Source organism: Thunnus maccoyii, chromosome 8, assembly GCF_910596095.1.
Source record: "Thunnus maccoyii chromosome 8, fThuMac1.1, whole genome shotgun sequence".
Classification (NCBI taxonomy): Eukaryota; Metazoa; Chordata; class Actinopteri; order Scombriformes; family Scombridae; genus Thunnus; species Thunnus maccoyii.
In genome coordinates this window covers 19,513,676-19,532,238 of record NC_056540.1, presented here as the reverse complement: position 1 = coordinate 19,532,238, position 18,563 = coordinate 19,513,676, and the positions used below count along the sequence as shown (strand labels likewise).

The window sequence follows — 18,563 nt, the reverse complement described above, 5'->3', positions numbered from 1 at the left end:
TACTGAACAATGTTTATTCACAGGGTAACATTTAGATTTTGCACACTGGCTGCCATGACATCCATTAAATGATCAGCTGTCCAGTATGAATACCCAGTATAAAACTCTGGGGTTTGTATGGTAACACCAATACTACTGATTTTTCATCATACAGAAAGTAACAACTAACTCCAAAGTGTCAAACAGTCATATAGGCACAATTAAAGCTTGAAATTAAACATTTGAAGAGAAGGTAGAATTACTGTGTGTGTCAAAATGTGCTCAGATATCCTGTCATGCTGCAGAAAAAGTCACATGATCAATGGGAAAAATTAATCATAAAGGGTGGATTCCTCTTGTTTTTCTCCTTTACTTCCTCTGATGTCCTACCAGGAAATGCAGGATGCAATTTAAGTAGTTAAAATATTAATTAATTTTTCTCTCAAACCACTTAATTGAAAATGTAAAGGAAGTTCAATGAAATATGTGAAGTAAGGCGACTGTATATAATCCTTGACAGCCACTGGAAATGTAAAGACTGTCATTGCCGAAGCAAAGGATTGTGGGATAGCAACCACTTTTGTAAGAGGTTGTGTAAGATAAAAGAGGAAGCACCTTTTTTTTAGGATTTAGATTCATACTATTGCTGCCACTTTTATATTTTTGTGTCAGTAAGAAATCTTCCTAATCAAATTTTACTGCCCTGTTGAAGGAGTTGAGGCAAAGTGAAGGCTGTTTGGCACAATTAATTTGCTACTTCATCAAAGATATATGTTTAATCTTGATGAAATGGCCTTATAAGACTGATATAAAACTGATGGTAAAAAGGGTAGAACCCTAGAAAATGGCACTAGTTCAACAAAGTGTGGGAAAATGACCTAATTCACCACCTGTAATTTTATGCAGGTGTTTTCTTCCTTTAAATAAAACATTAAACAGTACAATGCTACGTCAGTTGGAATCAGTCAAACTTTGCTGGCACACACTGAAAAGACAGTCAAACAATAAAATTGGTGTAACTGATAAAATTTTCCCTTTGTGTTAAAAGTAAATACAGAAAACTGTTTGTAGAGTCTCATACAACTCAGACATTTTCATACAGCTTCTCCTGGATGATCACTTCTCACAGTCATGAAATATGTGAGTTTTTAAATGTATAAATGTACGAATAATAAAGATATTTTTAAAAAATGCCTCTTTAAATTTACAAAGAGTAGCACAATAGCACAAATATTAGACCAGTTTGAGGGTTTCTATGTAGACAAACCAGAGGAAACAGTCAAACATTAACAAAGTCTGATAAATGAGGGCTGATACCGATGCCACACCGCTGGTGTTCATTCTGTGTGTGTGAGTTCTTGTATTTCTGTACTTATGGAGCTCAAATGTCCTTGATAGAATAAGATGCCAAGGTGTCTGTGTTGTGTTTGCAAATATAAAAATATTAATACAATATTTGGACAAATAGAGCAGGATGGTGTGAGCTGACAAGCAGATGTATATTTTTAAATAGAAGGCAATAGACAAGCCACTTAATGAGATGAGCTCCCATTCAGTAATCTCAGTCATTTCATTGCATTTTATGCTTTATTTTTTAAAGCTGATTGATACCTTATCCCATCAGGTAAGTGTTGTATGTAAGTATGAAGTAAGTACTGTATGTAAGTATTGAGATAAGCATTGGAGGGACTTTGGATAGAGACTGAATATAATTAAATTAAATAAAAACGTTGATAAATTGATAAAACGTCAATGTTGAAATTAGGCATAAATTAAAGCCTGATATTTCTGAAACTGAATTCATACTTTAAAGACTTTCTGATACCCTGGTAATTTTTCAAAGTGATGACGTTTTGTTGGTTCCTGCTTCTTAAAAAAGGACCTTGATTTTGGATTGGAAGTTAGAATTAGAGTTATTGTGATATTAGGTTAAAGTTTTGGTGTGTGTGTTTAAGTATAGAAATTCAATAGTGTGTCTGTTTGTTTGTTAGCTAAGAGGTGGTGGTGGTGGTGGTTGTAGTGGCAGGGTGTGCTCCACATCTGCCTTGCTGCGTTTGGCCGGCAGGGTGTGGTCGTGAGCTTTACGAATGTGTCGATACAGGTCGCCTGACTGTGTGTAGCTCCGGTAGCAGTAGCGGCACTCGTAGGGGCGCTCTCTTGTGTGCACGATGGCATGCCGTCTTAGCGTGTATGTGCATGAGAAAGTCTTTCCACAGACGCCGCACGTCGGGACATCCTCTACAAAGTTCCCCATGGTGTCCTGGAATTCCTGAAAGTAGGCAGGAGCGTCCGAATGCTGCTGGGCTGTGGATGGAGGAATGAGGGAGGCAGAGAAGGAGGAAGTGTCCTGGGAGGAAGGGCCGGCACCGGAGGAGGAGGAGGAAGGCGAGAGAGGGAAGGAGTAGTCATTGGAATGGGCGGACATTTGTAAGAGGGCCTGGGTGCGGGAGGAGAGATGCTGAGGGCTGCTCAGCTCCTCTTCCTGCATGTCATCGTCAAAGTCATTGTCCACTTCCATCACCGGGTCGCTCTCTCTGCCTCCATCTTTTTCCTCCTCTAGCTCTTCATCAGATATAACAATGGCCTCCACTTTGACTTTCACATTCTCTCCCTCATACTCCTCCGTCCTCACTCTGCCCATAAGAGGGTGAGATCTTCCATCCCTAAGTGTGGGTGAAACTCCCGTCTCCCTTCCAGGCCTTGTGAGTGTCTGGGAAGCAGAGTGAAGGTTTGGGCTTCGGCGTTGGAGTGATACAGCGTTCTGGATTTGGATCTGGGGGTGTGAGCGCTGCGGTGGCAATTGTGTCGGGTTGGTTTGCAAGTGTGAGGATAGCGCTGATGCGTGGATCAACATAACCATCTGTTGTTCTTCACTTGATGTACCTCTGCGGTCAGTCTCTGAGGGTTTTCCAACAGAGTCATTGTTACTGGGAAGTCGGGATGTGTCCTGATGGGGGCTGGGGCAAAGGCTGGATTCAGATTGGAGAAGGGCGACCGCTGACCGACTACCAGCCTGGCTCACTGGGACCAGGGAGGAAGAGGAGGGCAGCTGGTTACTGCTGTGACTGGTAAAAGATAGAAAAGAGGGAGGACATTAACAGTCTTTTAGTAACATCAAATCAAGAAAAATTCCATCAGCACATATAGAAACTAGGGCTGTAGTCTGCTGGTCGACTGGTCGATTAGTTGGTCGATATGCTCTCGTCCGACTAAATTCTCATTGGTCGAATAATCTCTGTGTTATTTTCATAAGGAGAAAAGTGCTACATCAATAGCTTTCCAGGAGTAATCCATTGTTTCCTGCCGTAAGAGGTACAGACTAACAAATTACCTGTGAAAACGGGAGTGTATTCAAAACACCCCCGTTGTTTTCACAACTTTTAAAAATAAATGCTAAAGGTTAAAACAAACACACAAAAATCATAAAAATGTGAAATTCAGACGACAGTGTTTGTCAGCAATTTTTTAAAAATCATTATAGTACTTATACATTTGAGAAGCTGCAATCAGGAAATGTTTGGCATTTTTCCTTAAAAAATGACTAAAACAATTAATCGATTATCAAAACAGCTGCTGATTCATTTTTTTGATCAGCTAATCCGTTAATTGACTAATTGTAGCAGCTCTAAACTCTACAGATAAAGTGTTATTTCCCTACTACACAGACTGACAATATGTCATCTATTACACCACATCTCCTCTATTCCCTGCATGAACTTTGCACATTATGTCCAGTGTACTGTATGTAAATACTTCTACACAATATGCTTTATGTACTATATTTTTCCACCATATATTTTACTAGAACCAATGATTGCAATGCACTTCTCTCACATTATGTACATTTATTAAAACCTTACTTCCATTGGAAATTCATGTTTTTTTATTGGTTTGTTGTTTGTATGTGTATATTTCCTAACTCTTATCTTCAGTCATCGAATTGATCTTTTTTTGTTTTCAAATTTTTCATTTAATTGTACTAACACTTGTCTTTCATGTGCTTAGTGAAATATGTTCCTGATTCAGATTATTATTGTTCTTCTGACTTCAATTCTACTTCAAGCTCAAAGGAAACTATTTATGTTCTATTGTTGTTGTTATTGTTGTTGTTAGGACCTGGATTAAGATTTCAGGCTGCCAACAAGTATTAAAACTACAGTCCACCACTTTAATGTTTAGAGTGCTGTTTTTGTAGTGTTTCTGTTTTTATTTTCATCAACTTAAAACAGTCTAGAAACTCACGACAGACCAGTACCTGTACGTCTCAGTGGTGCTACAGGGGCTGCAGAGTGCTGACCCTTCACCCTGACTGCCAGTCCCCAACCTGGCGTGACCTCCAGAGGCCGGGGCAGACTGGTGTGCGGTGTGGCCCTGCAACAACTCTCCACCTGGGGGCAGAGGAGGGCCGTCCATGCCTGGCTGGGTGGTATCAGCGAGGTCAGGGCTCAGAGGGGTCTGAACTCGTGTCTCTGATGAACCGCCGCCATTTCTGCGCTCAGACTTCACAGACTCCAACAGACTCCTCTCTGTCATCACGGTTACTGATGAGAGAGGCGCTGCCATGGCGACGGGATTCAAGTGATCTGCTGCCATCACAGGCTCAGCTCCACCATCCCCCCCACTTCCCCTCCCAATCTCTACTGCCTTCCTTGCACCAGTGCCCTCTTCAGAGCGAGTGCTGTCTGCCTCGGCCACAGGCCCTCGTCTCTGAAGTCGCCTCTTGCACACTCTCACCACCTCGTTCATGTGCAGGAAGCTTGCCGCTGCCAATATGTCCTCCACTGGTGGTGACTCCTCCAGCTGCAGCACGCCCTCATACACAAAGTCCAAGAGCAAGCTGAACGCAGCAGCCGTGACAATGTCGCTGTCGAGTGTGACAGAGCTGCTGGTGCCATTTGCACCATTGCTGCCTGGAGAATCTGAGTAGAACATATGGAAGAAAGGCGAGCAGGAGGCCAAAACAGCCCGGTGAGCCAAGAAACGGGATGAGCCCACCAGGACGGTGCAGTCACACAGGAAGCCCCGCTGGCGCTGGGAACGCAGAGCTGACAGCAGCTGCTGGGAATGCTGTGGGAACTCCATCACCTGAGCAAAGGAGAAGATAAAAATGAGAGGAAAGCAAAGGCAATGGAATAAAGAGAAAATGCTGCAGGTCTGTAGTCAGTTGCATAATACACCTTGATGTTATACTTTTTGGCTGTTCTCTTATGATTTCTTTGGAAAATAATTACTTGCTCAAATGTAATATCTAGGCAACTGGCTTAGAAAATATCCTTAAAAGGTTAGGTTCACAATTTTTTAAGTCTGTCTTAAAACAGCAGTCAGGTGCACATATGAAGACTGAAAGAGGTTCTTCTCACTGTAATCATTCCTCCTGCTCATACTGGCCATTAAAAAATCCACTTCAAATGAGCTTTCAATGTAAGTGATGGGGGCCAAAATCCACAGTGTGTCCACAAAGTCATTTTGTGCAAAAATATATTTAAAAGTTGATCTGAAGCTTATATGAGGTTTCAGCAGTCTGAGTTAGTCATATCAAGTGGATATCTGCCAAATTTACAGTCTTTTAGCATCAAACTCATTCTTTGTGTTTCCTCGGACAGAGTAAACACAACTGAAGCTTCATATTCTTGCTTCTGATAAACTTTTAGATACATTTTTGCACAGAAGGAGGACTGTGGATTTTGTCCCCTATCACCTACATTGTAAGTGCATTATGAAGGGATCTTCTAATGGTCAGTATGAACAGGAGGAATTATTACAGCAAGAAAAACGAGTTTCAATGTTTATTCGGGCACTTGAGTGTTGTTTTAAGACAGACAAAAAAAAACTGCGAACCTGCCCTTTATTGGAAGTGCATGTCGACGCTGAACTCACAATATTTGGGTAAGAAAATGTAACTTCCTGATAGGGATAACATCCTCTACAACTAAAGAGAGCAAGAATTTAAGACACAAGTTCTAAGATAAACATTTCACGGCAACAAAGTGTTAACAAAAGAGGATACTCACGGACTGTACAGCCTCTTTCTGTCACTGCTGATTGACACCTGCGAGTCTTCAGTCATCCTTCTACGTTATCCACCGTTACGTTTCCATGGTGACCTGTCCGTTACGATTAACAAAAGCACGCGAGTGAGAGACAAACGCGGACAACGACATTAACCTCACGGTGTAGCAGCTATCGAGGTAATACAAAGAGGAAAAACTGGCAGCAGCTGGCTGTCTATACAGCCCCAACTATGCTAACATTAGTTAGCCAAGTTAGCTCAGCCTCTGTGTTAAAAATTCCTGGACAGCGAGCTCCTAGATATAAACCCAGTTTGTCAGGGTGACTTGTAAGTTATCGTCCAGATAGACAGCACCGATTCTCATCACGGGTGCCTCGTATTTTTGTTTATGGATATGATGAATGTTTTCTCACCTGCAGCAGCTGTCTGTGTCATGTTTTCTTCCAGGACAAAATGCTGCTCTTCTTCTGTAGTGCCTAGCTCAACCGCCACAGCGCCACCTACAGGCGGATACCGAGAACACACCAGGAAGTGAGAGCTCACACACATTTGGTTGAGCTGCGTAAAATCATGATCTGACTGAGAGCTGCCTGCGTTTAAATGGACAGTGACAGAGGAGGAAGAGGAGGCAGAAGAGGGAGAGGAAAGAGAGGAAGCCGCGGTGGAGAGGTGAGATATAATTAGCTCACACAGGCCCATTTCTGACTCATGACACCTCCGTTTAGTGGCTGTTAAGGCAGGCAGTATGGATTGTTTGGCACGGTTAAGTCAAGGTCCTATATTTAAACCAGAGCTATGATTAGAACTGACTTTAAGTGTGTGTGTCTGTTATGATTGATGCCTTCTCCCTCTGCCAGGACAGAGATGTCCGCCTGTCTAAATCCATGTCTTATGCTCTTCGCCATGGAGCCAACCAGATGGGTCTCCACATGGGTACAGGTGAGCTGGACACAAACTGGTTTGTGCAAATAACTAAGTACATTTACTCAAGTACTGCACTTAAGTACAATTTTGAGGTACTTGTACTCTACTTTTTATTTCCATTTGATGCTACTTTGTACTTCCACTCCACTACCTTTATTTTACAGCTTTAGTTACTTTTCAGATGATGATTTGACACAATGGATAATATAACAAGCTTTTAAAATACAACATATTGTTAAAGATGAAATCAGTGGTTTCCAACCTTTTTGGCTTTTGACGTCTTAAAAAAAGCAGTGTGTAGTCGGGGTCACATTTCACATGTCTATGAGTTGTTAACAGCTCCACCAAATAGTGATTTTTCCCTCTAAACTTCTCACATGGTTTCATTTCAATAAATGTTCAAATGATCCAATATTTCACCAAAAAATCAGAGGAAATTTGTAAAACCAATTTATGTATCAGAACTTTGTTTTTTATCTGGTGATCCTTTAGAGGGGCCTGACCCCTAGGTTGGAACCACAAACTAAATGTATATAAAGTAATAATGATGTCATATATAATAAATGCATTTAGCTGCAAAACCTGTGTACTTTTATTTAAGTAGGGTTTTCTTGCAGGACTTTTACTTGTAATGGAGTATTTTGAAATTGCTGTATTGGTACTTTTACTTAACTAAGGGTCCTGAATAATTCTTCCAGCACTGGTAAACACAAGTGAACAGTAAACACAATCACTGACACTGATACAGGTTTTGACACAACTTTGACAGCAAATATAGATTTAAGCTAGATTGTTGTCTATTTTATAATGGACAGTGCAGCGTAATAGATCATTACAACCTCTGCTTTGGATTGTTCATCCGTGTCTTAACCTGGTTCAAGTGCACGTAACAGGATGAAATGCTGTACATATGCTACCGACTGCTCCTTGTCAAGCTGAATTCACATTAGAAAATACATCTCAGGTATTGGTTTGGGTCTCTGGTTCTTGGATAAGTGCCTAATTGTCTAAAACCATGGTGATAATGTGGTTAGTTTACCTTTTTACAAGAAAATGTGCATTGGCATGTGACAGGATTCATGATCTTACCTTAAAGTAGTATTGTCATTATTAGTTACAGAGATGGTAAAGGTGAGATTTCTGCATCATTCATAACATCAACATCTGTCTTTTCGGTTTAACAAAATGTGCGGTTCGAGGCAAAGAGGAACATAAAAGAGTGTGACCGCAGCCATAATGACTCTCATCCTCATAGATGGTTTCCTATTTGTGGAGGACCTCCTGGCTCACTCGCAGTTCCGCTCATATTCATTGGAGGACGTCGAGAGAGTCGTGGCTGCAAATGACAAGCAGCGCTTTAAGCTTCGCTCCCACCCAGAGGACGGCCGCTTGCAGATTCGAGCCAATCAGGGCCATTCAGTGCAGGTATGCAGAGTTGTAAATATCAGATGAGGTGCTGAAAAGAGGATCTTTCATTTCCCTAGAAGACCAGTATGAAAGGATGTGTTAAGTCCTTTGGTGTATACAGTGTTTAATTTATATTTCAGTTTAAAACAGAATGGACTTAAGATGGAAAAACATCCTAGTGTTTCTCCTTTACCTCTCTGCAGCCACACATATGGATATAAAACCAAACAGCAATGTGAAGTACAGTATGCAGAGATAGTGATGTAGTCAAAAGGCCAATCAATATGTTTGTGTGTGTGAGAGACAGAGAGTGAATAACAGGATGTTTTCCAGGTAGGAGTATATACTCTACTCTACTACACATTTACATCCTGCATGATGGAAAATTAACTCTGGGAGATCCAACCACAGCTCAAAATACCAATGTAATAAAACAATTTACACCTTCAAAACATCACCTTCAATCTAATTATCAGCTGACATATGCTGTTAGTCCTCTGACAATCATTTAAAAAAAGAAACATTATTTCTAATGCTGTAAAATAAGTGAAAACAATGTCAGTTGAAAGCACACTAAGACTTTAGGGAATAGCACCAACTCTGGTGCTAAAGTGTGACTTTAACATGTGTCTTGATTATGTTTCCTTTTTTGATTATAACTAGTAATTGACAGAGCCGTTTGAAGCAAAAATGCACATGTGAGCTGAACATGAGATGTATACAAACCCTCGCTGGCCTTGGAATTTAATCCTGCTATTAGTTTCTCACTTTATGTTTCTCTGATAGTGGTCCAATTTCACCACAAGATCTTCACAACTAATTAAGCAACAATATCATCACCCCAGGCAGATTTTAATGTTTTTATCTGGTCCAAAAAAATCTGCAATGTGCCCTCATCCTAAGTGTTGCGTTAATACTTGTGGCATTGTTGTGATCAGGTAACAGATTTGGAGCTGAAGCCGGTCCTGGCTGGTTCTCCAGACTGCCCTGCTGAGGCCCTCCATGGCTCCTACATCCGCAACTGGAGCTCCATCCAGCAACAGGGCCTGAGCCGCATGAAGAGGACACACATCCATCTGGCACCAGGCCTGCCAGGAGAGGATGGTGTCATCAGCGGTAAGCTGTGTGTGTGTGTGTGACAAGGAGAAGCTTGTCAGATAAACATTTAGATACATTCTTCCAATGGTGTCATTCTTTTCCCCACCAGGCATGAGGAGAGACTGTGATCTAGCCGTTTTTATTGATGTACCAAAAGCTCTTGCTGGTAACGTAAGACGCTAATGACTGCTAACCCAATATGTTCAATCCAGTCCAGTGACAACAAACTGACATGTTTAACTGTATGTGTGTGTCTGACTGCATAGATGGTATTGAGTTCTTCTGGTCAGAGAACGGTGTTTTGCTGACTGCAGGCGACGCAGAGGGAAAACTTCTCCCTAAATACTTCAGTCGAGCCCTAAAACTGAGACCTACAAGTGAGAAAAACAATCATATAGATAAATTCAGTTCAGATTATTTTTCATTTTGAGAGGTGGATTGATTTACTTGTTCACTGAAGTCACTTCGTCCTGTGTTTCAGGGAGCATCCTGCCACTGCAGTAGCAGCAGAGGATACTGGTCTGTCATTGGTCACAGAGGGACTCACCTGACCATGTTAGCGTCCAACTGTTGGTTGATGCTCATCCTAGTTCCCTTGGTAACACTTGTTTGGCAGAAGAGTGAAGCATTTGTGGTCAGCAGTAGGAGAATCCATTCAGAAATCATCCTCAATGGGACTAAATTGGTAAACCTTTCATCCTTTGGTCATTATTGAAAGGATCATGATGGCCTGATGGTTTCTTTTTCTTTTTCATTTTTATTTTATTTTTAACAGGAAAAAACAGCAGAGCAATGAAGAACATTACCAGCTGTGGGCCTGAAAGTGTTTTCCAGCAGGGTTCCTGCTGTCTCACAGTGAGGAAAAAAGCAATCAAAATAACATAAAACAAGACAGGCAGAGAATAAAAATGGTAATTTTTATATGAAAGTTCAATTGACTTATGCTGGAAAACGTCACTTTTTATTTAAAGGCATAGACACTTAGTTTTCTTTATGGCGTTGTCAGTGCTAAATAAACAGTGGCATCTATTTACTCCCAAGATAATTTCACCTAGCAGTAAAATATATGGACATTGGACGCCAACAGACACGCTATATAATGCAACAACCAGCCAGGCCTTTAAAGACAGACATATTTAAAGACATATTTTTGTGAGATATGGACACACACACACATACACACACACAGCATGTGAGGGGAGATAATTGGTTAGAAGCTTCCTGTGTAAGAAACAACAGAAACTGGCACCAGATGTCATGACAATAGGGAGTGAAGATAACTGAGAATGAAATGTAAATTGCTTTATTTATTTTTAATAACTGTTTTGTTTATTCATAACTATATGTGGTAAACTTTTCATACTGGCATGTATTTTGTACTCTGTACAACGGTTGTTGGCTAAAATAATGTGGCTGCTGTAATATGCCATTTATTAAATGTTTTACAAGTGACAATAAAACTGCAGCTTTGCACAAAGAGACTTTGCATCCTGAGCAACAGTGATTATAATTCTTGATCCTATGAGGCGAAAAAGGAAATTTGCTGCTGGCTGTTCTAAGTGGACCAGACGCCCAGCAGCAGCCCATCATGAAGGAAAGAGCAAGTCAGCAGGAAGATCACTGGAGCCTTAAACTGTCTAAACATGTTTAGTCTTCCATCCACTGATGATGCTTGTGAATGAGGGTGTGTGTGTGTGTGAAACAAAGGCAAGATAACAACTTGGATAGACTGACAAAGTGGGTTGTAACACATTTATAGATGAACATAATGTCCTATTTTGATCCTTTTTTCCTTGACTGGAATATAAAATTCCTCATGGTTTCTCACTGCTGAGAAAACCAGGATGAGGATTGATGTGGGTTGTGAAGGATCCAGATCTTTTGTGTTTGTGTGTGTTTCAGTCCTAGAGAGCTTCGTGGCCACCGGTCAGCTTGTGGAAGAGCTCCTCATTGAGCGTCTCGCTCTTCTCACGACTGCGTGTCGACATGAAAATGTAGCCTCCGATGAACTCGTGAACGATTTTGCAGTCGGCTGTCACGCAGCTAAAGGCAATGTTGACATTCCCTTCAAACTCAATGGCCATCTGTAGGGGTCGGAAAACACACAAAGAAATCAGAAATTTTAAAGGTAAATTTCGGTGAAAAAATGTTGGAGCAGTGAGATAGTAGACAGTAACAAAATATAATAACGATATTATGGGGTTCCTTTAAAATCTTTGCAGTGTAATAAGCATAACTCTCCTCACTTTATGGGTAGTGTTAATGAGGTCGCTCTCCCATGGCACTAGTGTTATTGCTAATTACACTGGCAGCATGGTTTTAGATCTAGTTAGTGTAGCTGGAGTTCATGCTTTGTATCTAGATGAAAGTCTTACTGTATTTTATCGCCTGTTTTGATCATGCGTCTGGCAATTATCACAAATAACAAACACTGCAACCATACAAGCCTTCTTTAGCTAATTCAGTACCACATATTTTTAGAAACTAAAAAATCCTGCAAACTGTTCCTGACATAAAGTTGATGATGACAACGTGAGTCTGACCTGTCGTATGTCCCAGTTGACGTTCCACTGCTTCATGTTGTTGTAGCGCCAGGTCTTCACCACATCACCCACCCCCAGGTCAATGCGGATCAGACGGTTGGGGGCAATGCCCAGAACCTCATCTTTCCGGCTGCCCTTGAACCTGTTAGTCAAAAACATCTTGCTTCAGTTTTCTCTCTTTTAAGACCGTGCCATGACAAAAGTCAAACTTTAACCTTCCAGAGCTTAAACGTGTTAAAATATCTTCACTTCCTGCATGTGAGAAGTAAACATTTTTGTAGTATTTTCTTTATGTACCACCTCTGAGTCTCATTCTATTCTAAAAAAGACTCATAACTTTAACAAAACTCTCTATATTTACATCAATTAAGAGCTGAGTGTAAGACTAAATATCTACTTCACATTAATCCAGTTACACTATCTAGTTTTCTTACTTGTGTTGTGGCAAAATGCTCTAAAAAACTTTAAATTAAACATGACCTGACTACGACGTATGAGAGGCCAAAGTCAGGCAGGGCCTGCCAGATCTGCAGGAAGCGCATCACTGCGTCTGTCAGAGAGAGCTGAGCCACGTTCTGGTACGCGTCCAGGATACGAGGAGCCAGCTGGAGGGTTAGGCACAAAGTAAAGGGTCAGAGTTAATCACATGTTTGCAGACAGAAGTTTGAGCACAAACTTGGTAGTTGTTGCAGCCACAAAACCAAATTACTATACTGATATCCAGACAGAGGTTAAAAAGAGTTAATTTCAGACTGAATTTGGCTGTTTGCTTAATGTTTTAAGTGACCAATAAATTAGTAATGGGTATTATCCAATAGTAGCAGCCTCCTTAAGTCAGTCAAAACCCATCTGATGGAATCTGATGAAAATAAGTGACATCACATCTACTATTTTTTATCTTTGCACTCTCAGTGTGTGTTTCACTTTTCCTGCGGTTCCTGTACCTGTTTGGTTTTGTACTTCTTATGGTAGCGTGGCGATACTAGGCTGTGGGTGTTGATGCTTTCATCTGTGGCATCTGTGTTGCCATGGGAACCAGAGGAGGTCTTTTGCATAGCTAGGAAGGAGCGAATGCTCTGGATCTCGCTCTGGAAGCTGCTGTCTGCCAGGGTCTTGCCTTTGGAGGCCAGCCGACATCCAGCCATCCACTGAGCGTACTGCTGCTCCTAAAGGCCGAGAGACAAAGACACAGAGAGAGAGAGAGAAAAAGGTGAGATCTTCAGACAAAGATAGAGGTGTTGATAGAGAGGTGGTGGATATGACAGAGGATGGCACACACACAGATGAGGAGAAATGAGTGTGTGTGTTTGGCCTCACGTTTTCACAGCGCAGATAGACCTCGTTCATGCCCTCAGGTGCTGGTATCAGGAGCCTGATAAGGAACTTCTGTGCCGCCACGTTAACGTCCGGAGCCACCTCACATCCTGTGTGCAGGACAAGTAACTACTGAAACTTGATGAGACACTTTGTTCCAGGCTGAAATATCTCAACAACTATCGATTGATTGCCATGACATTTTTGATCTTTGGTGATCCACTGGCTTTTCCTTTAGTGCCAGTATGAAGTTCATATTTTTTATTTTAAATGAAATGTCTCAACAACTATTGGATGATTTGCCATGAATTATGGTACAGATATTCATGCCCCCCTCAGCATTATCAAGTCAAAATATTAATTTGTCACATACTTTGGTTTAACATACTTGAATTGACAGAGTGAATTGAATTCCCATTAGCCTTAACTGCACTTTATTCACAGAGCAGCTTGCATGGCTGTAGACTCTTGTTATAGTATTCATGGGTCACACATACAGATAAAGAATAGTAGGGAAAGATTTTATTTAATGTTTATTTGTATAAGGACAAGTATATAGCATGAACTAATGCCACATACAACAGCATTTGTAACCAAAGTTAGTTTGCAATGTCCGTCCCTAGATGGACCTTTGATACAATAAATGATATGAGTAAAACTTGAATTCATGTCATCTTGAGTATGTACGGCTGATACCTGACTGAGGCTGCTGAGTCACGTAACAGTTCATTTTCAGCATTTAGGTTGTTGTCCACATTAGCGTTAATACTCCTTTTTCATTTATGCTTCATTTCCTCTTTAAGTCTTAAGTCTAACTTCTCACAGACTGGAGAGGAAACAGACTTGAGTGCAGCATTGACACTGACTTTTTACCATTTATGGAGCTCTGTGTTTGTGTCTGTGTGTGTGTGTGTGTGTGTGTGTGTGTGGTGATCATCATAAACTAATACACACATACTTAATGATTACGGAGTTCATTGTTGTTGATATAGAGGTTAAGATAGAGGGAAGTTATAATAATAATAATTATTAAAAGTACAGTAATATATTCTGTACCTTTGAGGTTAATCTGTTGAATGGGCTCTCCGATGCTCTCCTCTTTGCTCTTGAAATAAGAGATGGAGGTGTCCTGGAACTTGAACCAGTACTGCTTGTATCCTTTCAGAGTCAACCTCTTCGGCCTAAAACACACAGTCACATCACTCATTTTCACCAAAACTGAAAATGTAAACATCACAGATATATGCTTTTGTTTTTCAGAAAAATTGTTGCTTTTCTTGATTTTAACTTAGAGTTTCATATCTCAGGAAGAGGAAATGGAGACAAACAGTATGCTTTTGCCCTGGTCCCCTCTTGAAGGCGCTACAGGTCTATCAAGACCTGCACCTCGAGACTCCTGAATAGTTTTTGCCCCAGAGCTACTAGAGAACTGAACCCTCTTCCCTCCTGACATCCCCTCAACACACACCCTCTTCATGTTTTACTGCTTTATTCATGTGCAATACTCACCATACAATAACCTGTGAATGTCTGTGCGTTTACCGTCACTGCTAGTTTTTTTTTTTTTACTTGATATGTATGCGTGTAACTATAGGAGCTAATATGTATGTATACATAAATGTATGCATGTAGAGAAAGTACACAAAAATAGATGGGTGAATGTACGACATGTATCTGAGGTGTATTTATGAATCATGTATATTCAAGAGTGTTGTTTTTTTACTTATTTATTCTTGTAGTTCTATTCTGTTCTTATCAGCACCTTTCAGAAAGTGACACCATCAGTCTCGTTGTACTGCCATGCAATGACAATAAAGTCATCAGCAGCAGCATGCTTATACTTTAGCTGTTGTATTTAGTTTTAAAAGAATTCAATTCACGTGTACCAAAGAGTATTTGAGTAGTTGGAAAATTAACCTCACCTGAATAGTTTCAGATAGTCGTTGAGTTCTGGTGCAGTCATGTTTTCCTGGATGAAGAACAAAAGTTTTTTCATTCATTTCAGTTTATGTCATTTCTATCTTGATCACATGAACAGCAATAGAAAATTCTTGTTTGAATTATCTTCTATATAGAATCCTTATTTGCTTGTGTTTTAGTCCTAACAGAGATATAATCTATAGCCAAAATCATTGCAGGTAAGAAAGTAAATGCATTATGATTACTTAAATTAATACTAATTGTGGACCCACCAATAGCAAAATAATGACATCTTAAAAGGATGCAACTGAAGTGGAGGTTTTAACATAAAGGCATAAATAACTGAGTCAGTATCTACCACATCTGTAAGCATTAGGATGAGACAACTTCACCCTAATTTGGACATGAGGTGACTCTCATTGTCAGAAAAACGCATCTAATATGTCTGACCAGCATTTCGGACGCGGTGCTGCTCTCTCCCTCCATCTTGACCTCCAGGGACTGCAGCGCTGACTCCAGGTCGTCCATGGCTGCATTGGAGCTTATCATCTGGGGCTCCGACTGAGACACCTTACTGATGTGGTACTATACGAGTTTGTGTGTGAGAGAGCAGAGAGACCAAATTATTTTAACTATGTACTGGATGTTAAAGGAGAGAACAGCTCAAACTGTGTGCAATTACTGCCTGTATAATCTGGATACTCAGATTAGATCAGTTCTTTATAAGAAACTTAGACTGGCTACAAGTCTAAAATAGAAAACCTACACAGTTGTTTCATTATTCTGCTCTAAATGCAGTTTTCATGGATTTGTTGTCGAACATAATTTGATTCCTCAGATTTGGAGTTTTCCTGTGGAATTTTTGACTAAATTTGAAGACTGAATCTGCTTTTTTTGGACATTTGATTGGTCGACAACAACAGTTTTTAAAATTCTGCCAAGTCTAGAGATGCATTTATAAAAATCTAATCTATATTTTTATATTTAACTTGTCAAACTAAATAAAAAAAGCAAATCTATATTAAACATCTTTGATCATATTTGTATATAAATAGAGGCACATTTTAAATACTGTGATGTGTAACATTTAAGAGTCTCATGAGGGAAATGGCCACTTTCTTTAGTGTGTATGTATCTGATCTACCTGCAGCGCTCCAAACAGCATCATCTCCTCCTCGGTGCAGTCAATGTCCTCCAGCAGGATAGCCCAGCGGGCCTGCTCATACAGCTGGGTCAGACGCACTACATCGTACTGAAAAAACAAAAATCACATAGAGGAAGGTCAAGTGATGTAATGTCAAACACACAGTATATAAAAACAACATGGATACACACACACACACACACACACACACACACACACACACCTTGGGTTCCATATCATAGAAGGCAAAGTATTTGAAGCGAAGCCAGAGTCGGTCGTTTTCTTGGATGCCCTGCTGCATGAGACAACGGGATGAGTCCAACCACCTGAGAGACAGACAGAGAATATATGAGCTCTTATGTAAATTCTTATGCATTTATGTGAGATATATTTTCCACTTGACTTATTTCTGCTAGGGTAATCAACATTTATTTTATGTATTGCAATGTTTTTTAATACATTGTGTCTCATACTTCCTTTTAAGCTTATTACGTATTCATGTGGAAACTAAAATTTAAACTTAAACTCGAGAAAGGCAGAAGAGAGAAAATCAAAAATACTATTTATATACAGTTTAAATACAGTCTGAGTGTGCTTTAGCTGAATGCATAGCACTTCAGTGTATATGACAGAGCTGAGAAATCTCCCATCAAACAGCTCCAGTTATAATACAGTTATAGGACAGTGGTGGTATCTTTCTCAGCCAACATGCATAATAGCTACAGTAGAGTGAAGTATGAAGAGCTCTCTGTTAGGTGGCAGCTGCTTTAAAAGCTGGACTACAATGTATGCAAAGCACAAACACACACGTTCTTGAGAATATGTTTAATTAGCTTAACAACCCGTGACAGCAGAATAGACAGAAACTTGTGTTAAATCACCCAACCTCAATTATCAGGTCCGTGCTTTGGTAAAGGGGTAACAACGGGAGCATCTTTTAGCCAACAGGGAAGTTTGCTGCAATTAAGATCAAACCAGGGTCCCTCTTTTTGTGAGGCAACAGCGATAATCACTGAACCAACATGCCTCCCAGGTAATTGGTGTACACAAGTGCTTACTTTCCCGAGGAGAAGTCTAATTAGCCAAACAACATGCAGCTGTTTGGCCTGAGTAATGACAGCCCTCATTCAGACAATAAACGCTTAAAAAATATAACTTGTTGCTTTGATTTTTTTCTTTACTTTGTGAGTGACAGCCAGAGAAGTCAAACATGATGATATATTATACAAGTACACAGTGTTTAAATCAAAGGAGTATCTGTTAGTTTAAAGTGGAAAGTGAAGAAAAGCTTTCAATGGCAGTGAAAGAGAGTTTGACAACACTCTACTCATCAATTAAAGGTTAGAACTAAAGAAATGTAACTTCTGTGGGTTTTGGGAACAATTTCAAGTATAATATGTGTTTGAAAAGTAAAAACGGTGAGATTATTGAGCACAGTTTTCACATTTTTGTTCTTGTCTTAAAAATCATCAACTAGCAGTCTAGCTTTTCCATAGACTTCTGCTGCGTTCATGTCATATAGGATTGATGGGAAAGAAGGGAATGATTCCCATGTTTGCGACTTGCGAGAGTCCACGTCATCAGACAAGTCAAGATAGTTGTATGATTACAGAGTTGGCCCAGTGAGGGGTAAAAACACTGTGCAATGACAACATAACATTTAATCCCTTAAATTTTTTTTCTTGAATCTCCATGAACGCTGGACTCAGAGAATCACAAGAGGCATGATACGCCCCCTTTTAAAGGAGGGGATTACTGTACAGGTATGGGTGTAGTCATACCTGCCATGGATGTGGGCCTTGTCCACCACACTGGCTGGGCGGTACTGCTTGGCTATGGTCTCAGGAGCAGGGGGAGGCTGGGTGACTGACAGCATCTTGTAGATGTCCTCCATCTGGGTCGAGTCAGCAAAATGAGCCGGCATGCCGTTATACAAACTGGGCCGGGATGCTGCAAAGGAAGTGTACAATAACAGTTAACTCCAGTTTTCCCAAGAGTTTGTAGACTTCAAAATCTGACCTCTCAATATACAATATACATATTATAATATATGGCTCAATTTGTGCGAATAAAACTCTTTGAGGAGCTCATGCCAAATACCAGTTATTTTTTTAATTGTTTCTTTAATTGTTTCTCGGAGGCATAACTGACTCTACAAAAGCAAGATTTTTCAGTGATTATTGTTACCTTATATAATACACCTGATTGGCTATGACTATGCTGA

The 18,563-nt window shown here is 40.3% G+C and overlaps 3 protein-coding genes across 10 annotated transcripts in view; 1 reads left to right on the top strand and 2 right to left on the bottom strand.

Moving 5' to 3' along the window:
• Positions 1-41: 41 nt before the first annotated feature.
• On the bottom strand, positions 42-6,490 carry zbtb3 (zinc finger and BTB domain containing 3). Its single transcript, XM_042418907.1, has 4 exons — positions 6,403-6,490; positions 5,991-6,083; positions 4,235-5,064; positions 42-3,044 (listed from the first exon to the last, which is right to left on the bottom strand). Exons 3-4 carry the CDS (start codon positions 5,059-5,061, stop codon positions 1,967-1,969), a joined length of 1,905 nt encoding a protein of 634 aa, XP_042274841.1. The 5' UTR covers positions 5,062-5,064; positions 5,991-6,083; positions 6,403-6,490; the 3' UTR covers positions 42-1,966.
• Positions 6,491-6,566: 76 nt separating this feature from the next.
• On the top strand, positions 6,567-10,899 carry trpt1 (tRNA phosphotransferase 1). Of its 5 annotated transcripts, none has more exons than XR_006097408.1 (8): positions 6,567-6,658; positions 6,847-6,928; positions 8,169-8,338; positions 9,259-9,436; positions 9,528-9,584; positions 9,685-9,795; positions 9,900-10,016; positions 10,194-10,899. XR_006097408.1 is itself a non-coding variant. In XM_042418914.1 (7 exons), exons 1-7 carry the CDS (start codon positions 6,590-6,592, stop codon positions 9,920-9,922), a joined length of 690 nt encoding a protein of 229 aa, XP_042274848.1. In that variant the 5' UTR covers positions 6,567-6,589; the 3' UTR covers positions 9,923-10,899. The 5 variants fall into 5 exon arrangements, 1 of the variants encoding a protein (XP_042274848.1); XR_006097407.1 differs by having other exon boundaries at positions 9,900-10,052; XR_006097406.1 differs by having other exon boundaries at positions 9,900-10,103.
• fermt3b (FERM domain containing kindlin 3b) overlaps positions 10,706-18,563 on the bottom strand; it is a 25,151-nt gene continuing 17,293 nt past the window's right edge. For all 4 annotated transcript variants that reach the window (XM_042418902.1, XM_042418904.1, XM_042418905.1 and 1 more), the window contains 11 exons: positions 18,121-18,289; positions 16,563-16,665; positions 16,340-16,447; positions 15,646-15,780; positions 15,198-15,244; positions 14,332-14,456; positions 13,279-13,385; positions 12,906-13,127; positions 12,442-12,566; positions 11,962-12,103; positions 10,706-11,502 (listed from right to left, as the gene is read on the bottom strand). In XM_042418902.1, coding sequence (XP_042274836.1) covers positions 11,323-11,502; positions 11,962-12,103; positions 12,442-12,566; positions 12,906-13,127; positions 13,279-13,385; positions 14,332-14,456; positions 15,198-15,244; positions 15,646-15,780; positions 16,340-16,447; positions 16,563-16,665; positions 18,121-18,289 — 1,463 coding nt within the window. In that variant the 3' untranslated portion in view covers positions 10,706-11,322. The remainder of the gene's footprint in view (positions 11,503-11,961; positions 12,104-12,441; positions 12,567-12,905; positions 13,128-13,278; positions 13,386-14,331; positions 14,457-15,197; positions 15,245-15,645; positions 15,781-16,339; positions 16,448-16,562; positions 16,666-18,120; positions 18,290-18,563) is intronic.